The 22,459-nt window shown below is 45.2% G+C and overlaps 1 protein-coding gene across 6 annotated transcripts in view; it reads right to left on the bottom strand.

Annotated features, from left to right (window-relative positions):
• The window catches only part of FRAS1 (Fraser extracellular matrix complex subunit 1), a 741,777-nt gene that overhangs the window by 61,012 nt on the left and 658,306 nt on the right, over positions 1–22,459 (bottom strand). For all 6 annotated transcript variants that reach the window (XM_033963431.1, XM_033963422.1, XM_033963441.1 and 3 more), the window contains 4 exons: positions 19,127–19,287; positions 16,722–16,869; positions 14,795–15,000; positions 12,135–12,291 (listed from right to left, as the gene is read on the bottom strand). In XM_033963431.1, the coding sequence (XP_033819322.1) occupies positions 12,135–12,291; positions 14,795–15,000; positions 16,722–16,869; positions 19,127–19,287 (672 nt within the window). The remainder of the gene's footprint in view (positions 1–12,134; positions 12,292–14,794; positions 15,001–16,721; positions 16,870–19,126; positions 19,288–22,459) is intronic.

Genomic DNA, 22,459 nt, shown 5'->3' with positions numbered 1-22,459 from the left:
AGACCTCATTGTGTTGATAAACTTCAGAGATGGAACGGATAGCAGATTTTTAGAAGATCTTAAGAGTCTTAAAAGAACTATAGGGAATGAGAAGGTTATTGATAAATTCTGGTTGACTATTTTGTCTAGTTTTAAAGGTTAGTAAAATAATTTTGTATGTGATTCTATGTTCTACCGGCAACCAATGAGCTTTATAAAGGAGGGGAGTAACATGGTCTAACTTCTTTACGTTAAATATGATCTTCACTGCAGTGTTCTGTATAATTTGGAGTCTTCTTGTTTCTTTTTTTGTTATGCCCTTATAGAGCGCATTACAGTAATCAATACAGGAAATCACAAGGGAGTGGATCAAGATATTCAGAGAAGTAGGCTCTAACACTTTGGATATGGATCTACTCATTCGTAGCTGGTAAAAACAGCGCTGAACAACTGTGCTGATATGAAGATGATAATTGAGTTTACTGTCGAAAGTGATTCCTAGTAATTTTAAAGAAGACACAACTTGAAGAGATTGAGTTTTAAATGTAATGGGAGATAACAGGAAAAGTCCTTCTTTGTTGGGAAAAATCATTAATTTAGACTTTTCGATGTTCAAAGAGAGCATGTGTAAGTCTAACCAAGAGTTGATTTTTTCCAATTTTTTGTTTATAAGATTTATTTCAGTTAAGTCGCTTAAATCTATTGGATGAATTAATTGCACATCATCTGCATAGGCAAACATTGTAAAGCCAATGGATTGTCCTAACATTAAAAGGGGTGCAAGGAAAATATTAAAAAGTAAGGGAAATAAAATTGAACCCTGTGGGATACCATAATCTGTTGCAAATGGGTCTGATGAAGTTTTATTAAACACTACCTTAGAGGAACGATCTGTAAAGAAAGATGAGAACCAATCCAAGACCTGATTTGTTGTTCAGACAGGCCAGTAGGAGCTCATGATCAATTGTATCAAATGCAGATGATAAATCTAAGGAAATGAGTAAAACAGACTGATGGTGATCGAGATGATAAAGAATTTTTGTAGTCAACCCAATAAGTGAAAGTTCTGTGGAATGATGTGACTTATCTGGTTAGATGCTGGTATTCAGGGCCTGATTCTGTAAGTGGTGACTGACGAGGCAGATGCCTGGAAAACAGACACCTGCTGCATGTAAATCACGGCTAGCAGGGATCCTAAGTACTGGAAATGAAGGCCAGGCCTACATTTCCAGCATCTAGGGTCCTTGTAGAATTGCGGCCAGCGGCCTGGTGATGCCGAAGTCCAGTGCTGCCCCTAAATACGCCCATTTCCAGGCTTCAGTGGCACTAGATCAGACATGGGCAACTCCGGTCCTCGAAGGCTGGAATCCAGTCGGGTTTTCAGGATTTCCCCAATGAATATGCATGAGATCTATTTGCATGCACTGCTTTCAATGCATATTCATTGGGGAAATCCTGAAAACCTGACTGGATTACGGCCCTCGAGGACCGGAGTTGCCCACCCCTGTACTAGATGCTGGACCTGGAGAGCTAATTTTTAAAAATGTGTTTTTAACTGGGTTTTAATGCTGCAACCAATTATTGTGCCACTTAAAACCAACTAAAACACTTACAGTAAGTTAGGCATGATTTAGACGCCTGCTGGCACCTAACTTTTGTTGACTTTTGCAGAATCAGGCCCTCAGTGCTTAACTGGATAATTTAGCAGTCAAACAGGACTGAATAAATAGCTATCCTATCTTTAATCACTAAAAAATGATCCATTTAACGCTGAATATTGCCATAACAGGTTTACTTTTTAGCGGTTTAACCCCCAGCCCCTCCCCCTCCCGCAGATATTCAATGCCAGTTGCTAGAAATGGCCTAGCATTGAATATCTGGGTTTAATGCCAGTGCTGGATAGCAAAAGTGAATATCGGGCCCTTAAAGCCTAATACCAGTGGGAGTTGGAGAGCAGAAAAATAGAATCAAAGGTTTACTGCTCCAGCTCCACAGCCCAGGTTCTGTCATTCTGGTTCTGTTATTTTTAATGGAATTATTACTGACTGCAGCAATCTGTATTCTACGGTAAGTCTTTGGCTATAATCTATAGTTTCATATTTAGTGTTATAAGAACAGGAGCTAGTATATGTTCTGTGTAGTATTTTTTTTTTTTTTAATTCAAAGGGCCTTACAGCAGTGGTATTCACTCTCAGTCCACTGTGCTTTGAATATAGCACAGTGCCAAGAGCTGAGTGAACAGTGTGACAACACAGGGTGCAAATGTGGAGGGGGCTGAAAAATTATTTCCTGCCCTGTGTCTCCTCTCCTTGGCAGTGGGTGGGGCATCAATGAGTGAGTCACTGAGAGCACTCGTAACTGCAACTTGGTACGGTCCTGTGCAATTGTATCAGGCTTTCAAGATATTCCTAAGGAATATGCATGAGAAAGAAGGGTAAGCCTACTACCTCAAAATATGCAAATCTCTATTATGCATATTCATTATGGCATCTTTTTTTTTTTACCTGATTTCATCAGTCTCTGACCCACCAATCAACAAGGCACTGGTTAGGCTGCACAGCAGTGTACAGCCATGTGTAAGCCTCCGTCAGCAGTTGTCCTGACCTGCTCTCTCTCCTCTACCCCACCCCACTTCACCTGTGTAACTTTCAACTCAATTTTTTCCTTCGGAGCACTAATAACAGCAGCATTTCATATTAAGCTGCCTGCATTGGCCCTGGAGTCCTTCTCTCTGCTGTGCCCCTACATAAACAGGATGTTACATCAAAGGAGGCAGAGCATGACAAAGAGGATGACTCTGGGATTGATGCAGGTGACATAATGTGCTCTTAGCGCTCCAAAGGGGAAAGGGATATGGGTGATGTGTAAGATCACAGGGTGGGGAAGGTAAGGCAGAAGACAGAAATGCTGGACAATGGAGGGGGGAATGAAGAAGACACTACTAGTAATCCTACTAGACACAGCTCGACAGCACCTTAGCAAAGGCAAAAAAATGCTGCTAATTCAACTTGATCTCTCTGCTGCATTTGACCTGGTCGACCACTCCATACTACTACAAATACTTGAAGCCATAGGGATCGCAGGTAGGGTATACAACTGGTTCCAAGGATTCCTCAAATCTAGAACTTACAGAGTAAAGTCCAACAACCTCAACTCTGATCCATGGTCCAACCGCTGCGGAGTTCCACAAGGATCTCCACTATCACCTACGCTCTTCAACCTCTTTATCTCCTCCCTCGGAACCACTTTAGACAACTTAAATGTTACATCCTTCAGCTACGCGGATGACATCACCATACTCCTCCCCTTCGACTCAGCACACCCCACCTCAACAATAAAACTGGAAAAAACATTAGATGCAGTGGAAAAATGGAAGGCACACCACAAACTAAATATAAACTCAGATAAAACAAAATTCCTTCTGCTCGAAAAGGCCAAAACCCCCACCATCATAGAATTGGAAATCAAGGCCACCAAATACCCAATACAGCCCAAACTTAAACTACTAGGAGTAACGATAGACAGATGCTGCACAATGCAGGCCCAAATCAATAAGACAACCCAGAAAGCTTTCTTAATTATGAGAAATCTGTGTAAAATAAGAAAATTCTTTGATATAGAGCAATACAGGCTCATAGTCCAATCCCTAGTACTAGGTCTACTGGACTACTGCAACTCCCTCTATCTGCCATGCCAACATGCTAAAACAGCTTCAGACTATACAAAACACCGCTCTCAGACTGATCTACTCCCTGAGAAAATATGACCACATCACCTCTGCCTACCTAGACTCTCACTGGTTACCAATTCAAGCCCGAATTCAATTCAAACTTTACTGTCTATTATTCAAAGCATTAAACGGCTCTGCCCCCTCCTACCTAAACAACCGCCTAAATCAAATCCACACCACTAGACAAAAAAGAACCCTGACCCCATTTGCCTACCCTCCACTCAAAGGTACTCAGCGCAAGAAAATGTTTGACAACCTCCTTGCAACGCAAGCAGCGAAAATCGACCACTCCATCTCCAACCTGTTGACAACTACGAGCGACCTCAAAACATTTTGAAAAGAAATCAAAACACTGTTATTCAAAAAATTTATCCAGATAACTTAACTCTCCCCCTCTTTCCTCCCCTCCCTGGTAAAATTCCTCTCCCAAAGCCTCCACTCCTTTGGTAATCTTTTCCTCCTCAAATTATCAACCAAGAATACAGTTCCCTAAAACGTAATGCTCCAAGAAATGTACAGCTATCTTAACTGTTATCTTGTTTGTAATTGCCTAGAAATGTCCAATCTTCTTACTATCTAATTTGCAAGTGCTACGGAAATAATCCAGCTACCCTATCTCATTTGTAACCAAAAATAATTGTAACGTCCCTGGAATTATGCAGCTATTTTTACCCAATGTGTAACCAACAAAATTGTAATGTTCCTGGAAATGTCCAGTCAGCTCTTTTGTAATCCGCCTAGAACTGCAAGGTACAGGCGGAATAGAAGTCACTAATGTAATGTAAGAAGAGGCAGAGATACTGGAACTAGGGCAGAGGTGGAGGGGAAGATGAGATACTGGAATATGGGGGGTAGGATGGTGAGATATTGAATTGTGGGGCGAAGGGGAGGAAGGAAAGAAAGAGGAAAACATGCTGGATCATGGGGTGAAGGGAAGGGATGACACAAACCAGAACAGCAAAATTCAGACACTGAACATGTATCAACTCATGGTATTACTCAGATTTGGAGCTTCTTGTGAAGCTTGACCAAATGTATATATATTCAAAATTACTCTGGATTTATATGTAGTCATTTCAGTTCTATGCCTCCCCTTTTATGCCTGCCCTATTCTTTCTGAAACATGATAGCATACATTGAACTATGTATCCATAATGGCAACAGTAGCGTACAGTCATTTGTGGTCATTTATTTTGTATTTGGAGAGGCTATATCTATGTTCTGTGTATATATATATGACTGAGGTGCAGTATTCCGCTGATACGTGGAGGGGCATAATCATAAGAAACGTCTAAGTCCGATTTGGATGTAGGGTGCTAGTCGCCCAAAGTCAGCAGTGGCAAAATGCCCATTCTTGAAAAGTACGTCCAAATATTTTTTACCCCGAAAATCGTCTATCTGCACATCCATGTGTTTGATCATCCAGACCACCACTACATCTATCTTTATACCATATTCTCGACCAAAAATTCATCCAAGTCCCAAATGCCCAGAACAAGACCTTTTGGACATGGAAGGGGTCAGCATTGTGATGGACAGGCCACCCGGACATGGCAAGAGAGCAGTGGGGCACCTTACAGGACACTGCTGTGAACTTCACAAAAAGGGTGACACATAAACATCTCACCAGAAAGCACAGTTACTTACCGTAACAGGTGTTATCCAGGGACAGCAGGCAGATATTCTTAACGCATGGGTGACGTCACCGACGGAGCCCCGGTACGGACATTTTTCACTAGAAAGTTCTAGTTGGCCGCACCGCGCATGCGCAAGTGCCTTCCCGCCCGACGGAGGAGTGCGTGGTCCCCAGTTAAGATAAGCCAGCTAAGAAGCCAACCCGGGGAGGTGGGTGGGTCGTAAGAATATCTGCCTGCTGTCCCTGGATAACACCTGTTATGGTAAGTAACTGTGCTTTATCCCAGGACAAGCAGGCAGCATATTCTTAACGCATGGGTGACCTCCAAGCTAACAGAGAGGGAGCAGGGATGGTTGGCCATTAGGAAAATAAATTGTGTAATACAGATTGGCAGAAGTGCCCATCCCGTCTGGAGAAGGTATCCAGACAGTAGTGAGTAGTGAATGTGTGAACTGAGGACCAAGTGGCAGCCTTGCAGATTTCCTCGATGGGCGTGGAATGGAGGAAAGCCACAGAAGCAGCCATAGCTCTGACCCTGTGGGCCGTGACAGCACCTTCCAGTGAGAGACCGACCCGAGCATAACAGAACGCAATGCAGGCAGCAAGCCAGTTGGAAAGCGTCCGTTTGGAGACAGGACGACCTAGACGGTTAGGGTCAAAGGACAAAAGGAGCTGAGGAGATGAGCGGTTAGCCCTGGTACGGTCAAGGTAGTAAGCAAGGGCATGCTTACAGTCCAGCGTGTGCAACGCCTGTTCCCCAGGATGAGAATGGGGCTTAGGGAAAAAGACAGGCAACACAATGGACTGGTTGAGATGAAAGTCCAAGACCACCTTGGGAAGGAATTTAGGATGGGTACGCAGAACCACCTTGTCATGGTGAAAAACAGTGAAAGGTGGGTCGGCAACCAGTGCATGCAGCTCACTAACCCTCCTGGCAGAGGTGATGGCAATGAGGAAAAGCACCTTCCATGTAAGAAATTTGAGTGAAGTTGTGGCAAGAGGCTCAAACGGAGGTTTCATGAGTGCTGATAAAACCACATTCAGGTCCCAGACGACTGGAGGAGGCTTCAGAGGTGGTTTGACATTGAAGAGGCCTCTCATGAACCTGGAAACCAGGGGATGAGCCGTAAGAGGTTTTCCGAGGATAGGCTCATGGAACGCAGTGATGGCACTGAGGTGGACTCTGATTGAGGTCGACTTGAGGCCAGCGTCGGAGAGAGAGAGAGCAAATAGTCCAGTACGGTTTCCACCGCCAATGAGGTGGGATCGTGATGATGAAGCAGACACCAAGAGGAGAACCGGGTCCACTTCTGATGGTAACATTGGAGGGTGGCCGGTTTCCTTGAGGCATCCAGAATACGACGGACAGGCTGAGATAGACTCTCTGGAGAGGTCAGCCCGAGAGAAACCAAGCTGTCAGGTGGAGCGAGGACAGTTGGGATGCAGTAGAGACTGATGCTGCTGTGTAAGTAGAGTAGGAAACACAGGAAGAGGAATGGGCTCCCTGGAGCTGAGCTGGAGTAGGAGGGAGAACCAGTGTTGGCGAGGCCACCGAGGGGCAATGAGAATCATGGTGGCTTTGTCCCTGCGGAGTTTGAATAACGTCCGCAACAGCAGAGGTAGTGGAGGAAAGGCATAGAGGAACCGATCCGTCCAGTCGAGCAGGAATGCATCCGGGGCCAGACGAGGAGAGAAGAGTCTGGAACAGAACTGGGGCAGCTGATGGTTGTGAGGAGCTGCAAAGAGGTCCACCTGAGGGGTGCCCCTCTGAGCAAAGATGGAGCGGAGTGTGGGGGATCCAGAGTCCACTCGTGAGGTTGAAGGATGCAGCTGAGATTGTCGGCCAGGGAGTTCAGTTCGCCCTGGATATAGACAGCCTTGAGGAAGAGACTGCGGGCCGTGGCCCAGGTCCAGATGCGGATGGCCTCCTGACAGAGGAGGGGAGATCCGGTGCCGCCTTGCTTGTTTATGTAGTACATGGCGACTGGTTGTCTGTGCACAGGAGAAGAACCTGAGGGTAGAGAAGGTGCTGGAAGGCCTTGAGGGCATAGAACATGGCCCTGAGTTCCAGGAAATTGATGTGATGTTGACGCTCCTGAGGGGTCCAGAGTCCCTGAGTGCGAAGTTCTCCCAGGTGAGCTCCCCATGCATAGGGGGAGGCATCTGTGGTTATGATCATGGAGTGAGGGGGTAGATGAAAGAGTAGACCCCTGGAAAGATTGGATGAGTTCAACCACCATTGAAGAGATTGCTGAAGAGACGATGTCACAGAGATGGGATGAGAAAGAGGATCGGTAGTCTGTGACCATTGGTTGGCTAGAGTCCATTGAGGTGTCCTGAGGTGGAGTCGCGCAAGAGGAAGCACATGGACCGTCGAGGCCATGTGGCCCAGGAGGACCATCATCTGCCGAGCTGGAATGGAGTGATGAAGGAGCACCTGGCGGCAGAGGTGGAGCAGGGTCCGTTGGCGGTCGGAGGGGAGAAACGCCCTCATGAGAGTGGTGTCGAGAACGGCTCCAATGAACTGAAGTCGCTGTGTGGGGAGCAGATGCGACTTGGGGTAGTTGATCTCGAACCCCAGGAGATGGAGGAAGGAGATGGTGTACTGAGTGGCTTGTAGCACAAGTGGAGACGTAGGTACTTTTACCAACCAATCGTCCAAGTAGGGGAACACCTGGAGGTTGTGAGACCTGAGAAAGGCCGCCACCACAATAAGGCACTTGGTGAACACCCTGGGCGATGATGCGAGGCCAAAGGGTAGCACATTATACTGATAGTGGCGGTGCTGTATCTGAAATCGGAGGTAGCGACGTGAATTCAGATGGATTGGAATGTGAGTGTAGGCCTCTTTGAGGTCCAGGGAACATAGCCAGTCGTGTTGAGAGAGAAGAGGATAAAGCATGGCCAGGGAGAGCATTCTGAACTTTTCCTTGACCAGACACTTGTTGAGGTCCCGGAGATCGAGGATGGGACGAAGGTCTCCTGTCTTCTTGGGAACCAGGAAGTAGCGGGAGTAGAATCCCTGACCCCTTTGGTCTGTGGGAACCTCTTCGATGGCATTGAGGAGAAGGAGGGATTGGACCTCCCTTAGGAGGAGAAGGGACTGGGAGGAGTGGGACGCAGACTCTATAGGAGGGTTGTCTGGTGGAAGAGTCTGGAAGTTGAGAGAGTAGCCGTGGCGGATGATGTTGAGGACCCACAGGTCTGATGTGATGACCTCCCAACGGTTAAGGAAGAGTTGGAGACGTCCTCCGATTGGCTGAGGAAGAGGTAATGATGGTGGAAGACTGGCTATGCCCTGGAGAAAGGAGTCAAAAGGGCTGAGATGGTTTTGATGGAGGAAGAGGCTTGGCAGGTTGGTGAGATTGAGAGCGAGCCTGAGTGTGTTGTTGTTGACGAGGTCTGCGAGGCTGTTGTTGGGGCGGGTTGAGAGGCCTGGCCGAGAACCTGCGCTGGTAAGAGGACTGTGGTCTATAAGGACGAGCAGGTGGAGCCTTCTTTTTAGGTTTTACCAGAGTGTCCCATCTGGTCTCATGTGCTGAGAGCTTCTGGGTGGTCGAATCCAGGGACTCCCCAAAAAGTTTGTCCCCAAGACAGGGTGCGTTAGCTAGGCTGTCTTGGTGGTTGATGTCAAGATCAGATACCCTCAACCAGGCCAGACGTCGCATGGCAACAGCTATGGCAGACGCTCGGGAGGTCAGCTCAAATGAATCATAAATAGAGCGCACCATGAATTTCCGCAGTTGAAGGAGGCTGGAAATTTGTTGTTGAAAGAGTGGAACTTTGCGTTCAGGGATGTATTTTTGTAGGGCGGATAGTTGTTGTACGAGATACTTCATATAAAATGAGAAGTGAAATGTGTAATTATTCGCCCTGTTGGCTAGCATGGCATTTTGATAAAGGCGTTTGCCAAACTTATCCATCGTTTTGCCTTCTCTGCCAGGAGGGGTGGAGGCATAAACACTGGAGCCCTGAGTTTTCTTTAATGTAGACTCAACTAGGAGAGACTCATGGGGCAATTGAGGTCTGTCAAAACTCGGAATTGGGATGACCCTGTATAGGCTGTCAAGCTTACGAGGAGCTCCGGGGACAGTGAGTGGATTTTCCCAATTTTTATAAAAAGTTTCCCGCAGTATGTCATGGACGGGTAACTTGAGGAACTCTTTGGGAGGTTGTTCAAAGTCTAAGGCATCCAGAAAGGCCTGGGACTTTTTGGAGTCGGACTCTAAAGGAATAGAAAGAGCCGCCGACATCTCCCTGAGGAATTTGGTGAAAGAGGATTGCTCAGGCTTGGAAGTGGTATCGGGCACTGAGGGTTTCTCGTCTGTGGATGATGCGTCCTCCTCGGTACCGGGTGGGGATTCTTCCCATAAGTCCTGGTCCCTGATATCAGTGTGCGCACACCGAGATGTCGGGGTGGAAGGCTCGGGGTGGCAGGTCTTAGAAAGAGACTTGCCAGAGCGCATGGAGACGGTACCGGGAGAGGAAGGCCGGTGTTGACCCCGGTCCCGGGAAGAGCGATGCCATTCTGGGTCCCGGGGAGACCGGTGCCCTTCCTGGTCCCGAGGAGGATCGACCTCAGAGCGGGTCTGTACCACAGGACGAGAACGGAGTGGTTCAGCCGAGAGGATTGGCATGGAAGTGTTGAGTGGCACCGAGGGGGTGGACACCGGTGGGATGGTGTGAGGTTCGGGCCGGTCTGGTACCGAAAGAAGTGGTGCCAATAGGGTCGGTAGCAGGTGCTGGAGTTGTTGCTGCAGCTGTTCCTGCAATTTGTCTTGGAGTATGGCCGCGATGCAGTCATCCAAGGGTGGCACCGGTACCGCTTTTTTCTTTTTCGGTTCCATAGGTGCTGCTCCATGCCCCGGCGATGAGGAGGCCGATGACGAGGCACTCACCGAGATCGGGGCGGAGCGTTTGCGGGGTCGGCGTGAGGCCGGGAGGACCGGCGTCGCCACTGTGGCAGGTGGGCGCTCAAGGGAGGTGGAAGGCTTCTTAGCCGGCTTACCTGGTGCCAGCGACCCCGAGGAAGGATCGGGCATCGTCGAAGTGGTCGGTGCCGTCTTTTGCGGTACCGTCGACGTCGCGGCAGTTTCCATAGCAGATCCGGTACTGAAAAGGATGTTCTGCTGGATCTGCCGATTTTTTAAGGTGCGTTTCTTAAGAGTGGCACAGCGGGTGCAGGTGTCAGCCCGATGCTCTGGACCCAAACACTATAGGCACCAATTGTGTGGGTCAGTGAGAGAGATCGGGCGTGCACACCGCTGGCACTTCTTAAAGCCCGGATGAGGGGGCATGAAAGGAAACACGGCCTCTGCAAAATCAAAGCCGGAGGCTTGTATGATGGCAACAGGCCCCGCCGGGGCCGGCCTGAAAAATAAAGAAAAAACAAAGTTGTTTTTTGTTTTTTTATTATTTAGAACGGAAAAAGAAACCCGAAGGGAAAAAGAGAAAAAACAAGAAAATAACGCGAGCGGGAAGGCAAAAAGGAAGTTTTCAACGGCCGTTGAAACCACATGCGTCTTCTTCGCTCCGCGGAAATGAAGAAACTGGGGACCACGCACTCCTCCGTCGGGCGGGAAGGCACTCGCGCATGCGCGGTGCGGCCAACTAGAACTTTCTAGTGAAAAATGTCCGTACCGGGGCTCCGTCGGTGACGTCACCCATGCGTTAAGAATATGCTGCCTGCTTGTCCTGGGATAACTCTCTTATAGGACATGGTGAGCCCCCCAAAACACTCCCCAAATCCATTATACTTACCTGTCTACAACCCCAATAGCCCTTATGGCTACAGGTGCCACCTATATGGCAGTAGAGCAGGGTTTTGGTGGACTCACATGTTAGGTTAGAGTGACTTATGGGCCTGGGTCTTCCTCTCTATGGTTCACTAGCCTACCCCCCAGACTACTTAAGCCACCTCTGTGCAGCTCTACTAGGCTTTCCTATGCCAAGTGTTGATGTATGTTTTTATTTTGAACATTGTGGGGGTGCAATGGGGTCAATGAACATGGGTGGTATATGTGTGGGTCTTTACTTTGTCCCTGCAGTGATTCTCTGGTGACTTTGGATAACTTTTGGGCACTTATATGTGTCTTTGTGCGCATTTGACTTGCCACCGTCTTTACATCGTCTAACTCACAACATATAAGTTCCATGTAGGCAGTCTCATCAAACTTTTGATTATCGCTGCAGGATGACTAAGTCTAGGTCAGCCCACCTCCTGCTCTAACCACTTCTCCAAAAATGCCCCTTTCAGCTCAGAGGCCTAAAAAATCCCTGGATACGTCTAAAAACCCGTTTCGATTATCGGCACTTGGAAGACCTGACTTTTAGATCATCCAGATGACGACTTGAGCGGGGTTTTAGACGTATTTAACTTTCGATCATGAACCCCACAGTTTCTGTGTAGAAAATCCTCGTTTCTCATGTTTTCCCAGGAAGAGATGTGTTGGTATTCTAGGGACTGGTGTAATATTTCAATGATGCCTTTTTATGTGCTCAGTGGTTGGTAAAATGGTGTGGTTACTAAAGGGTGGTGCAATAGATAGCGACCCCGCCCCTGTACCAGTACCCTTTTTTCCTACCAAAAAAGCACTGATTAGGGATATCTTAAAAACTTGACCATTCATGACTTTCGATGACTAGGACTGAGTAGCACTGCTTTTATAGCCTGATTGAACAATTATTTTGATCCAGGCAGGTTTGCTCCTCATTTCATCTACCACAGAAGGGTATGAATCTGGGAATGTCTTCAATCTTATACTCTCTTTTGCAGAGAGCTTTTCTTACCATCTTCGTCATTTGAGATGGAGACGGTAGCCACGTCATTCTTTCCAATTCTCGCTCCACTCCAGTGGCTCCCAAGAGGGTTACCCAGATAGATCCTGAACTGCTCCTCTGGCTCAAACATGGAGTCATCATTGATAAATACTGTGCAGTTTTTCATCTGGAAGTCAAGGATACAACCAGAATCTAGTGTGAATGAGCCTGAATTTCACCTCAGTATTTTTACTATAATGTCAATTCACCTACTGCAATAAGAGAGAACTTAGAAATATATTTTTATATCTTGTAGTGATGCTGGTTTTCCTTCATGAGAATTATAATACATTTCCATTTTTTTCTCCTCATAAAGACAGGGGGCCTGAAATTCAGTCAGCGGTAGTGAGCATTGCTTACCCCTGACGGAGTTATTCCCAGATATTCAAAGCCAGGCCCTGTTCAGGCTTCGACTTTAAATATCCGCTAACAAAGAGCTGCTTAAAATGATATTCAGCACTTAAGTGGCCAAGGGATAGCACATAAAGATAGGACAGACTGTTATGCAGTCCCATTCATGGGCTAAACCTAACCGCTTAAGAACTATTGGCTCATAAGCAGCCAAATGCTGACTCCACCCCCAAAATGCCCTTAACACAGCTAGATTTGAGTTAGATGCTAACTGCAAATTTCAGCGACATTTAACTGGTTAAGTACCACTGAAAGTTAGTGGCTAGCCCCAACCAAGAAATGTAATGGTTAGTGGCTGGTTAAATTGCTTTGAATATTGGCTGGTGGAATCCCCCCTATTGAAGACTAGAGCCATAGAAAATATTTAATCATAATACGTTAGCCTTTTTATATTACTTGGATTATTATTATTTCCTTTAACATGGCTTTGCTGTACAAGTGTTGTTACTTGATTGTTTATTTGAAATAATTGTATAAATAAAAAATAAAAAAGGCATATTTTGTATCCTGCACTGATCTGTATCTGGATTTAGGTCATGCCTTTTCCATAGCAGTTCAAAGTCCCAATTCCTGGGGGGGAGGGGGAGAATTACACTAGGACTTCCCAAAATGTGAGCTGCAAACAGGGGTGCACATGCCATGTTTGAAGTCCTGCCTAGTAGTATACAGATGCATCATTACAATGCATCTGAGTGAGGTCATGGGGTCGCAGCCCAAAAATAAATGGTTAGTACAAGATGCCACTTTAAAAGGCAACTAACCATAACATCTTATTTGGTTAGCAAGGGAGCAGCCAACATTTATCTGAATAGAAGTGATTTTTCAGGGCCACTTTCCAAATAAATATCCATATAATTTAAGACACAGTATGTGATTTGGCTATCTAGACAGTCACAGTGCTGACTGCAAACTCAGGACACTGAGTAGCAGCCATCTTGAGTATTGTGTGTTCCTCTCAGGCTAGTTTATTGGTGGTCTCTTCATTTATAAGTTTATGATTACTTGTTTTCTGCCCAGGAATCCTGTGGACTCTCTCGATTTCCAACGGTATTACATTACAGATTACATTCAATTGGAAAAATCATAGCAGATTAAATTACAGTTCTGGTGGAATTCTGTGTGTCATATATATAAAATGTAGCGCACAATAGCAACACAAAGAGGATATTTTGGTAAATTTCAGAAGATTTGGGGACCATTAACAGATTTTTGTAATGAGTAATAACGTTTTCCCAAAGTAAGATATTTGACATGGAGGGGTGTGGGTGGGTAATAAAGATTAAATCCTATAATGTATAATGTATTTAATTGTTTTTGATGTATTGGGGATGGAACTTTTGTAAGGGGAGGGTTTTCTAACTTGATATCAATTGTTTAGATACTAGGAATAGTTCATAATATTCAAAATATTATAGCATATAAATATTGGCTGAAAAGTTATATTTTTAATGATATATGAAAGTTAATCAAGTGTATATTTATAAGTTCGAATGATTTTTCTGATACACTTGTAATATGTAAAAATGAATAAAGAATTATAAAAAAAAAAGTTTATGTTTAGCTAGAACTCATAACATGGCTTTTAGTTGTGTGGCTCTGGTATTATAGAATCCTCTTCCCCTAGAACTCAGATTTGGGGGTCTAAAAAATAAAAGTTAAAGTGGGCCTTAAAACATGCCTTTTTAAACAATGTTTTGATACTGAAGGTTAATACAGAGGACAAACTTTGGATCTTGAACTTGAGTCGATTTCTGTTTGTTTTTTTAATTTAAACTCAGTTTTAGAGTTATGTTTTTAATTATCTTTATGTGTCCTGGATTTATATTAGTCTACTTGGTGATTATTATTGTGCTATTCACTTACCTTCTTTTGTATATTTACGTTTTTATGTTTACGACTTTGTATGTTGAACTGATATGGATTGCTCTTCTGCCTTTTTTTAAAAAAAAAAAATCTGGATTATTGTAAACCGCCTTGATGTTACACATATATTGAAAGGCGGTATAATAAATAAATAGATCAATGCTATTTTACTGCACTTACAAAAAGGAGATGCCTGGCTTATCTTCAGAAGGCATTCACTTATCTAAACCAAGTCTGCTGTGCTCAAGATTTCTAACAGATGCACCAGTTAATATATATTAGTAAAGTCTACCTACTACAAAATTATATTAACTGTTACATAATTATATTAAGTGTTGTCAGTGCCTTTTTCTCACTTTTTCTCCTTTCAGAAAAGTAATGCGTGAATCATCTGAATTCCACCTCTCCTCAAAGTCCTTCATGCCCTCTGCCATCTGACTTTGGGTGTAGCATCTCACGGAAGATTCGTAGCTCAGGTCTCCAGTTCGGATGACAGGAACATGCAGCGCTCCCTCTTTCTCCTTCACTGCATATGAATCCTTGCCAAACTGCATGCTCGGCACTGCACAAAGTAGAACAACATCTTCACTGCTACCAGTTTCAATACAGAGAGATACAGTCAAACCTCAGTTTGCAAGTAATGCGGTTTGCGAGTGTTTTGCAAGATGAGCAAAACATTCTCTTAAGAACATAAGAATTGCCATTGCTGGGTCAGACCAGTGGTCCATCGTGCCCAGCAGTCCGCTCCCGCGGTGGTCCCCAGGTCAAATATCAGCACCCTAACTGAGACCAGCCCTACCTGTGTACGTTCTAGTTCCGCAGGAACTTGTCTAACTTTGTCTTGACTCGCAAACCAAGCGATTACTCGATTTGTGAGCACCCCCCTGCTCGAACCGGCATTGCATCCCCCGCCTGCACAAACAAGCCCCTTACCCCACCTGGCACCAGCACACAGTACCAACCCACAGCACGTGCCGGTGCCAGTGAACGAAGATCCCGCCTCTTGCCTGGGCTGGGCCTTGAGCATCTGCACATGCTCAAGGCCTTCTGGCTCTCGTTCTCTCCAGAGATGCTCAAGGCTGGGCCGGAGATGCTCAAGGCCCAGGCAAGAGGCGGGATCTTCGTTCACTGGCACCGGCACGTGCTGTGGGTTGGTGCTGCGTGCCAGTGCCAGATGGGGTAAGGGGCTTTTTTGGGCGGGTGGGGGATGCCGCTTCCAGTATGGGGGTGCGATGCCAGTTCTCAGGGGTGGGGTGGGGAGTGGGGCGGGAACGATGCCAGTTTGAGCGGGGGGATGCAATGTCGGTTTTTTTGGGGGGGTGGCGTTTTCGGAGGGGAGCGATGCCGGTTCGAGCGGGGGGAGAGGGGTGGAGCAGCACCGGTGGCCTTGGTGGGGAGGTGAAACAAATCAAGTGAGTTTCCCTTATTTCCTATGGGGAAACTTGCTATGATATACGAGCAATTTGGTTTACGAGCATGCTTCTGGAACAAATTATGCTCATAAACCAAGGTTCCACTGTACCAACAAAACAGAGAGAAGAAGACACCCACACTGAATATATGCAGATGGTGAAAGATGCAACCAAGATGCAATGTAGAAATCATGGTGGTAGACAAAGAAAATGTGAGAAGTATACTAATCCCACACACTACAGCACTACCAATACCACTCCTTAGAATTTGGAAATGGGAAAGGGATTGGAACTTGTATACCACCTTTTTGTAGTTATACAACCACATTCAAAGTGCTTTACATAAAGATACTTCAAGCATTTTCTCTATTTGTCTCAGTGGGTTCACAATCTATCTAATGTACCTGGGGCAGTGGAGGAGTAAGTGACTTGCCCAGGGTCACAAGGAGCAGCATGGGGTTTGAACCCACAAACTCAGGGTGCTGAGGCTATAGCTCTAATCACTATGCCACAAATGGAGTATTAGAACATAAGAATAGCCTCACTGGGTCAGACCAATGGTCCATCAAGCCCAGTAGCCCGTTTTCACAGTGGCCAATCCAGGTCCCTAGTACCTAGCCAAAACCCAAGAAGCAGCAATATTCCATGCTACCGATCCAGGGCAAGCAGAGGCTTCCCCCATGTCTCTCAATAACAGACTATGGACTTTTCCTCCAGGAAATTGTCCAAACCTTTCTTAAAGCCAGCTACGCTATCCGCCCTTACCCTTAGACGAAAGGAGATATTTTAGCTAGTATTTAAACAGCAAAGGCAATTCTGTGGAGGAGCTGTAAGAATAGGAACTAGAGAATGTGTTCAATCCACAACTTACCATCTTGGAAAGTGTCATTAATGCCAACTGTAGCCTGGGAAGGGTCGGTCAGTTCAGCTCCTTGTGCTGAGCTCAGGAAAATGACAAACGTTTCCAGCCCTTCAATGACCGGGTGCTGAACATCATCCAGGATTGTCAAGGTGCAGAACTAAAGGACGCATCAAGAGTATTACTAATTTAATGTAATGAATCTCTCCTCCCAGTCAGAAAATAATATGAATTTCAGCTTCATTTTGTGGAGTGAAATGGGGATGTGAATTTGACACTGGCGTGCAGCTTGAATATACATTGTTACCTATGGCCCTGCAGGTTCGTTTTCAAAAGGGAAATTACCCCATTAGAGTTTCTCTTTCAAAGTGCAGGCTGGTATTCACACCATACACAGAGTATCCGTGGATCTGGAACCTGTTCAGATGATGCTAAGGGGGCTCCAAGGATGCAGGATAACAGCCTATTCTATAATAGAACCTGGATAGGGTTACCAGATTTTTCAATGTAGAAACCTGGGCACTTGGCCCTGCCCCATTCTGCCATCAGCCCTGCCTTGTTCTGCCTCCAGCCCCGCCCCCTCAAAGCTTCGTCTTTCTTCTCCAACCTCCGGGCTATGTCTGGAAGGCCTCTGAGCATGTGCGGATGCATGTGACATCATTCGTGCATGCTCAGAGGCCCTCCAGACGGAGGTCAAGGGCTTTCCAATACCTGGACAAACCACCGGGTTTTGGAAAGTCCATCCATTAATTTAATGGTATTTTTCTTAGTTAATTCATAATTTGTGTTTAAAGTGTCTTCAACTTTGACACATTCACAAAGTCTTTGACAGCACTGAGCTGTTGGCTCAGTGAATTATGGGGTTTCATTGATTAAGAGCCTCAACTGTTTTTTGAGCTCGACATGCTGGAAGCTCCATCCTGTTGAAAAATAAAGTACTCAGAAACGTCTTGAATTTCAGGCAGAGGTTTCTGCTGCTGTTGAACATGTATAGTGGGGTCCCATTTTTTTTTTCTGGTCACCATGTAGAATTACCTTCATAGTGCCTATGTATATATTGAATTACACCCATAGATTTTGCTGTTGTGTGAAAGCTTGGATACCTTCCCTGGCGCTGTGAAGACTGGGTGTTGAATATTTTTGGGAGGGTGGAATGAGTTAGTGAATGCAGCATTTAATGGGTGACTAGATGTAGTTTTTGTTTCTTAGGTCAATGAGTGGTTGCACGCTGGTATCAGGCTACAGTAGTATTGTGTAATGGCATCTGAGCATCCAAGTGTAGGGTTACCAGATGTCTGGGAAAACCTAGACATATCTTCTTTTTAGAGGGCTGTCTGGGTGCCCCGATGGACTTTCCAAAACCCGGTGGTTTGTCCAGGTATTGTAAAGCCCTTGACCTCCGTCTGCGTCTGGAGGGCTTCTGAGCATGCACAAATGATGTCACATGCATCTGCACATGCTCAGAGGCTTTCTGTGCAGTTTCCACTGGTGGATACTGCCTGCTTGTCTATAATCAAGCACCCTAGAAACTGTTGCTACATAAATATGCAAATGCCATTTCTGGCTCAAATAATCATCACCTGATTTATTTCTAACCTGGTCTGATTTAAAAGTTGACTCATTACAGACAGAATAAATATACTATGGTGATCATAGTCGAAGCACAATCCATCTGGCAAAAACATCTAAATGCCGATTTTTGAAAAGCAAAAAATAGTACGTATTTCATGCAGTTTACAAAAATAGCAAAAGAGGAATGTTGGAGGTATGTTTTGGGTGGGACTAGAGTAGGTTCAAAATTAGGACATCTTTCAGCACTAATGGTATACAAGAACATAATAATAATAATAATAATAATGGAACAGAAAGACACATCCAAGTCAAAGAAGAAGGATGTTTGTATTCAATCCTATTTCAGTCACAAGGGACAGGCATGTGGGATCTCTTAGGGAGTGGAAGAGATAGTGGATGCTGTGGATAGGCAGACTGGATGGGTCATTTGGCCTTTATCTGCCGTCATATTTCTATGTTATGTTACGTCCAAGAAACAAAATTGACCATCTGACCTTGGAGCGATTAAGGCATGACCACTCCTTAATTCCCCAGTTGAGCCCTTTCGCTAATTTATCCTACGCATTTTCATACAAATGATGCCAGACAGACATTTTTGTGTCTGCTTTTTTGGTGTTCATATTTTAGATGTTTCAGTTTGGAAAATGGCTGTTGAGTTTGGATGTTTTCAGTGCAAGAAAGTCCTTATGTATTCTCCAACAGGAAATCCTGACACTTTCCTTGTTCGAAAATAGCAGCAAGATGGACTTTTTTGGGGGGACATCCTAATTTTGACTTGGACGTTTTTTGAAAATGCCCCTCCATATATTCTAAGTGTCCCAAATTACAGCAATAAAGCTACTTACCTCTTCGGTTTTTCCTGGTCTGAACTCTACTTTTTTGGAGCTGGGAATGTAGTCAATTCCTGGAGTAGCGGAGGGTGGATCTGAGGGCCGCGTGGCACACCACACTGAAGTGGGAGCTGACAGATCTGTGCCATGCCGGATCACTGGGATTTCAATGGTACCTGTTGTACATAGCACAATATATTCAAAATGAAATTTTCATTTAGAAGTATAGAAATCTACCTATTAATTTATCTAGAAAGATGTAAGATGCAAGGCACCTTACAAATTAGGGCCATGTGTACAGTAACTAGTATGTACAAGTAAAACAAGAATTTTCAATTGGCAATTCATCTATCACAAAAAAATTTCATTAAATGTTCTCAAATAATCTCCTTTCAACAAAAAATACATTTTTCACCTTAATCTGACTCCCTTAGAAAGTTGAGGAGACATTCAGGTTTTTTGCTTTTCATATCCCCTAGGGTAGGTGTGTGCCAACTAGAAAATAGAGAATGACACTGTGAGTGGGGGGTTCCGGCTGGGCTGAGGGGTGGGAGATCAGGTGGCCTATCTTGGTGTGTGTGTGTGTGTGGGGGGGGGGTTCATGGTGTCCGGCAGGAGGGATTGGGCATCCCTCCTGCCAGCTATGCATGCAGGGTGGTTCGGAGGTGTCTGGTAGGAGGGTTTGGGCATTCCTCCTGCTGGTGATGCTTGAGGGTTTGAGGGGGGTCCATCAGGAAGGATTGGGCATCCCTTCTGTCGGGGAAGGTTACGGGGAATCGCTGTAGGTTTGAGCAGGAGGGATTGGGCATCCCTCCTGCCAGTGATTGTTTCGGGGGGAGGGGGGAAACGGGTTGCCTGGGCATGTTTAGAAAATTACTTAAGATGCAGTTATTTGTAGATGCCTTTTTCTAGCCAATAATTTTCCTCTCTGGCTCAGTTGATAAATTATTCATGATCTTTATTATGCAAGCTATGGTATTATTTTTGTAGATATAAGAACATAATATAAGAACATAAGCAGTGCCTCCATTGGGTCAGACCTGAGGTCCATCGTGCCCAGTAGTCCGCACACGCGGCGGCCCAACAGGTCCAGGACCTGTACAGTAATCCTCTATCTATACCCCTCTATCCCCTTTTCCAGCAGGAAATTGTCCAATCCTTTCTTGAACCCCAGTACTGTACGCTGCCCTATTACGTCCTCTGGAAGCGCATTCCAGGTGTCCACCACATGTTGGGTAAAGAAGAACTTCCTAGCATTCGTTTTGAATCTGTCTCCTTTCAACTTTTCCGAATGCCCTCTTGTTCTTTTATTTTTCGAAAGTTTGAAGAATCTGTCCCTCTCTACTCTCTCTATGCCCTTCATAATCTTGTAAGTCTCTATCATATCCCCTCTAAGTCTCCTCTTCTCAAAGGAAAAGAGTCCCAGTTTTTCCAATCTCTCAGCGTATGAAAGGTTTTCCATACCTTTTATCAGATGTGTCGCTCTCCTCTGAACCCTCTCGAGTAGCGCCATATCCTTAAGGTACGGCGACCAATATTGGATGCAGTACTCCAGATGCGGATGCACCATCGGACAATACAACGGCAGGATAACTTCTTTTGTTCTGGTTGTAATACCCTTCTTGATTATACCTAGCATTCTATTCGCTCTCTTAGCGGCTGCTGCACACTGTGCCGTCAGTTTCATTGTCATGTCCACCATTATCACCAAGTCCCTTTCTTGGGTACTCTCCTTCAATAACATCCCTCCCATCGTATAGCTGTACCTCGGATTTCTGCTTCCCACATGTAGTACTATACATTTCTCAACGTTGAAATTTATCTGCCATCTTGTCGCCCATTCACCTAGTTTGTTCAAGTCTCTTTGCAATTTTTCGCAGTCCCCTTTTGTCCGAGCTCCACTAAATAGTTTGGTGTCTCTGCGAATTTTATTATCTCACACTTCATCCCTGTTTCTAGATCATTTATAAATATATTAAATAGCAGTGGCCCGAGCACCGAGCCCTGCGGAACACCACTCGTGACCCTCCTCCAGTCCGAGTAGTGGCCCTTCACTCATACCCTCTGTTTCCTACCCGCCAACAGAGAGTAGGAGTGAAGGGCCACTACTCGGACTGGAGGAGGGTCACGAGTGGTGTCCCGCAGGGCTCAGTACTCGGGCCACTACTATTTAATATATTGAGGATTGTTTGTATGTTTATTTTATCGTGTTTTTGTTTTAAAATAATGTATGTAAATTATGTAAACCATTTAGTTTTAAACGGTATAGAAATATTTAAAATAAATAAATAAATAAAAATAAATTTAAGAAATGCTATACATGTTTCAACAAGACAAACAGAAGAAGACATTAACTAACGGTATCATTATTAAAATCTTCTTTTAAATTCATCCTACAAGATGGAAACACAAGATCCCATAAAATCATTTACAGGTCAGGAAAGCATAAACAGAGAATAGCATTAGCATAGGAAGGCATTAACAAATAATTGCGTTTTCAACATTTTTTTAAAGTTCAATCTCCCATCACAGAATTACATTTTTCTCCTGGTACGCCGGCAGCTTTCTCGCCTCTCCTGTCCTTCTCCCTGCCCCTTACAGCCCTGAACTCAATCACTGCAGTGAAAGCAGATTGCTTTTCACCCAGCTCAAAGTGTTTCTCTGTAGCGTCAGAAAACAGGAAGTTCTGTCAGAGAGGCAGAACTTCCTGTTTCCTGAAGTTACAGAGAGAGACTTTGGGCCAGGTGAAAAGTGATCTAGTTCAGGGTTGTGAGGGGTAGGGAGAAGGAGCAGCAGAGGAAAGGGGGCTGCTGATGTGCTGGAGAAGTAAAAGGAAGTGCCAAGAGAAAAAGATGTGGACTAGAGAGGTTGCTGTGGGCTGTGGCTGAGAGGAGAGAGAGATATGGGGGGGAGGGGTGATGTTCTCCAGAGAAATAAACTCTGTATCAGATTTATCTTGAAGTGAAGGAGAAGGAGAAGAAGAAGAAGAGGAAGAGAACAGGTTCCCATAGATGGAAGGAGAAGTGAGGCAAAGCAAGGGGTGTTCTCTACAGACAGTAAACTGTGTCAGATTTATCCTGAGGTGGGGGAGGAGAGGAAAGAGAAGCAGATAATGGGTTCCCAGGGATGGGAGGCAAGGCAGAGGGGAGAAAGAAGGGAAGAGATGGTAGAAAAGAAAGGGGAGAGAAGTGAGCTGGGAGGAGATGGTGCCCATAAAGAGAAGGGAAAGGGGAGAGAAGGGAGGAGATGGTGCAGGGAAGAGGATTATAAAAATAAAATCACCAGACTTTTAGTAGGGCTGTATGTGCTAAATTTCTTTCAACTCTTTTACATTTGGGTCATGCAATT

This window comes from Geotrypetes seraphini, chromosome 1, assembly GCF_902459505.1.
Source record: "Geotrypetes seraphini chromosome 1, aGeoSer1.1, whole genome shotgun sequence".
Classification (NCBI taxonomy): domain Eukaryota; kingdom Metazoa; phylum Chordata; class Amphibia; order Gymnophiona; family Dermophiidae; genus Geotrypetes; species Geotrypetes seraphini.
The sequence above is the reverse complement of the archived record's forward strand: the minus strand, read 5'-3'. Positions and strand labels throughout refer to the sequence as shown.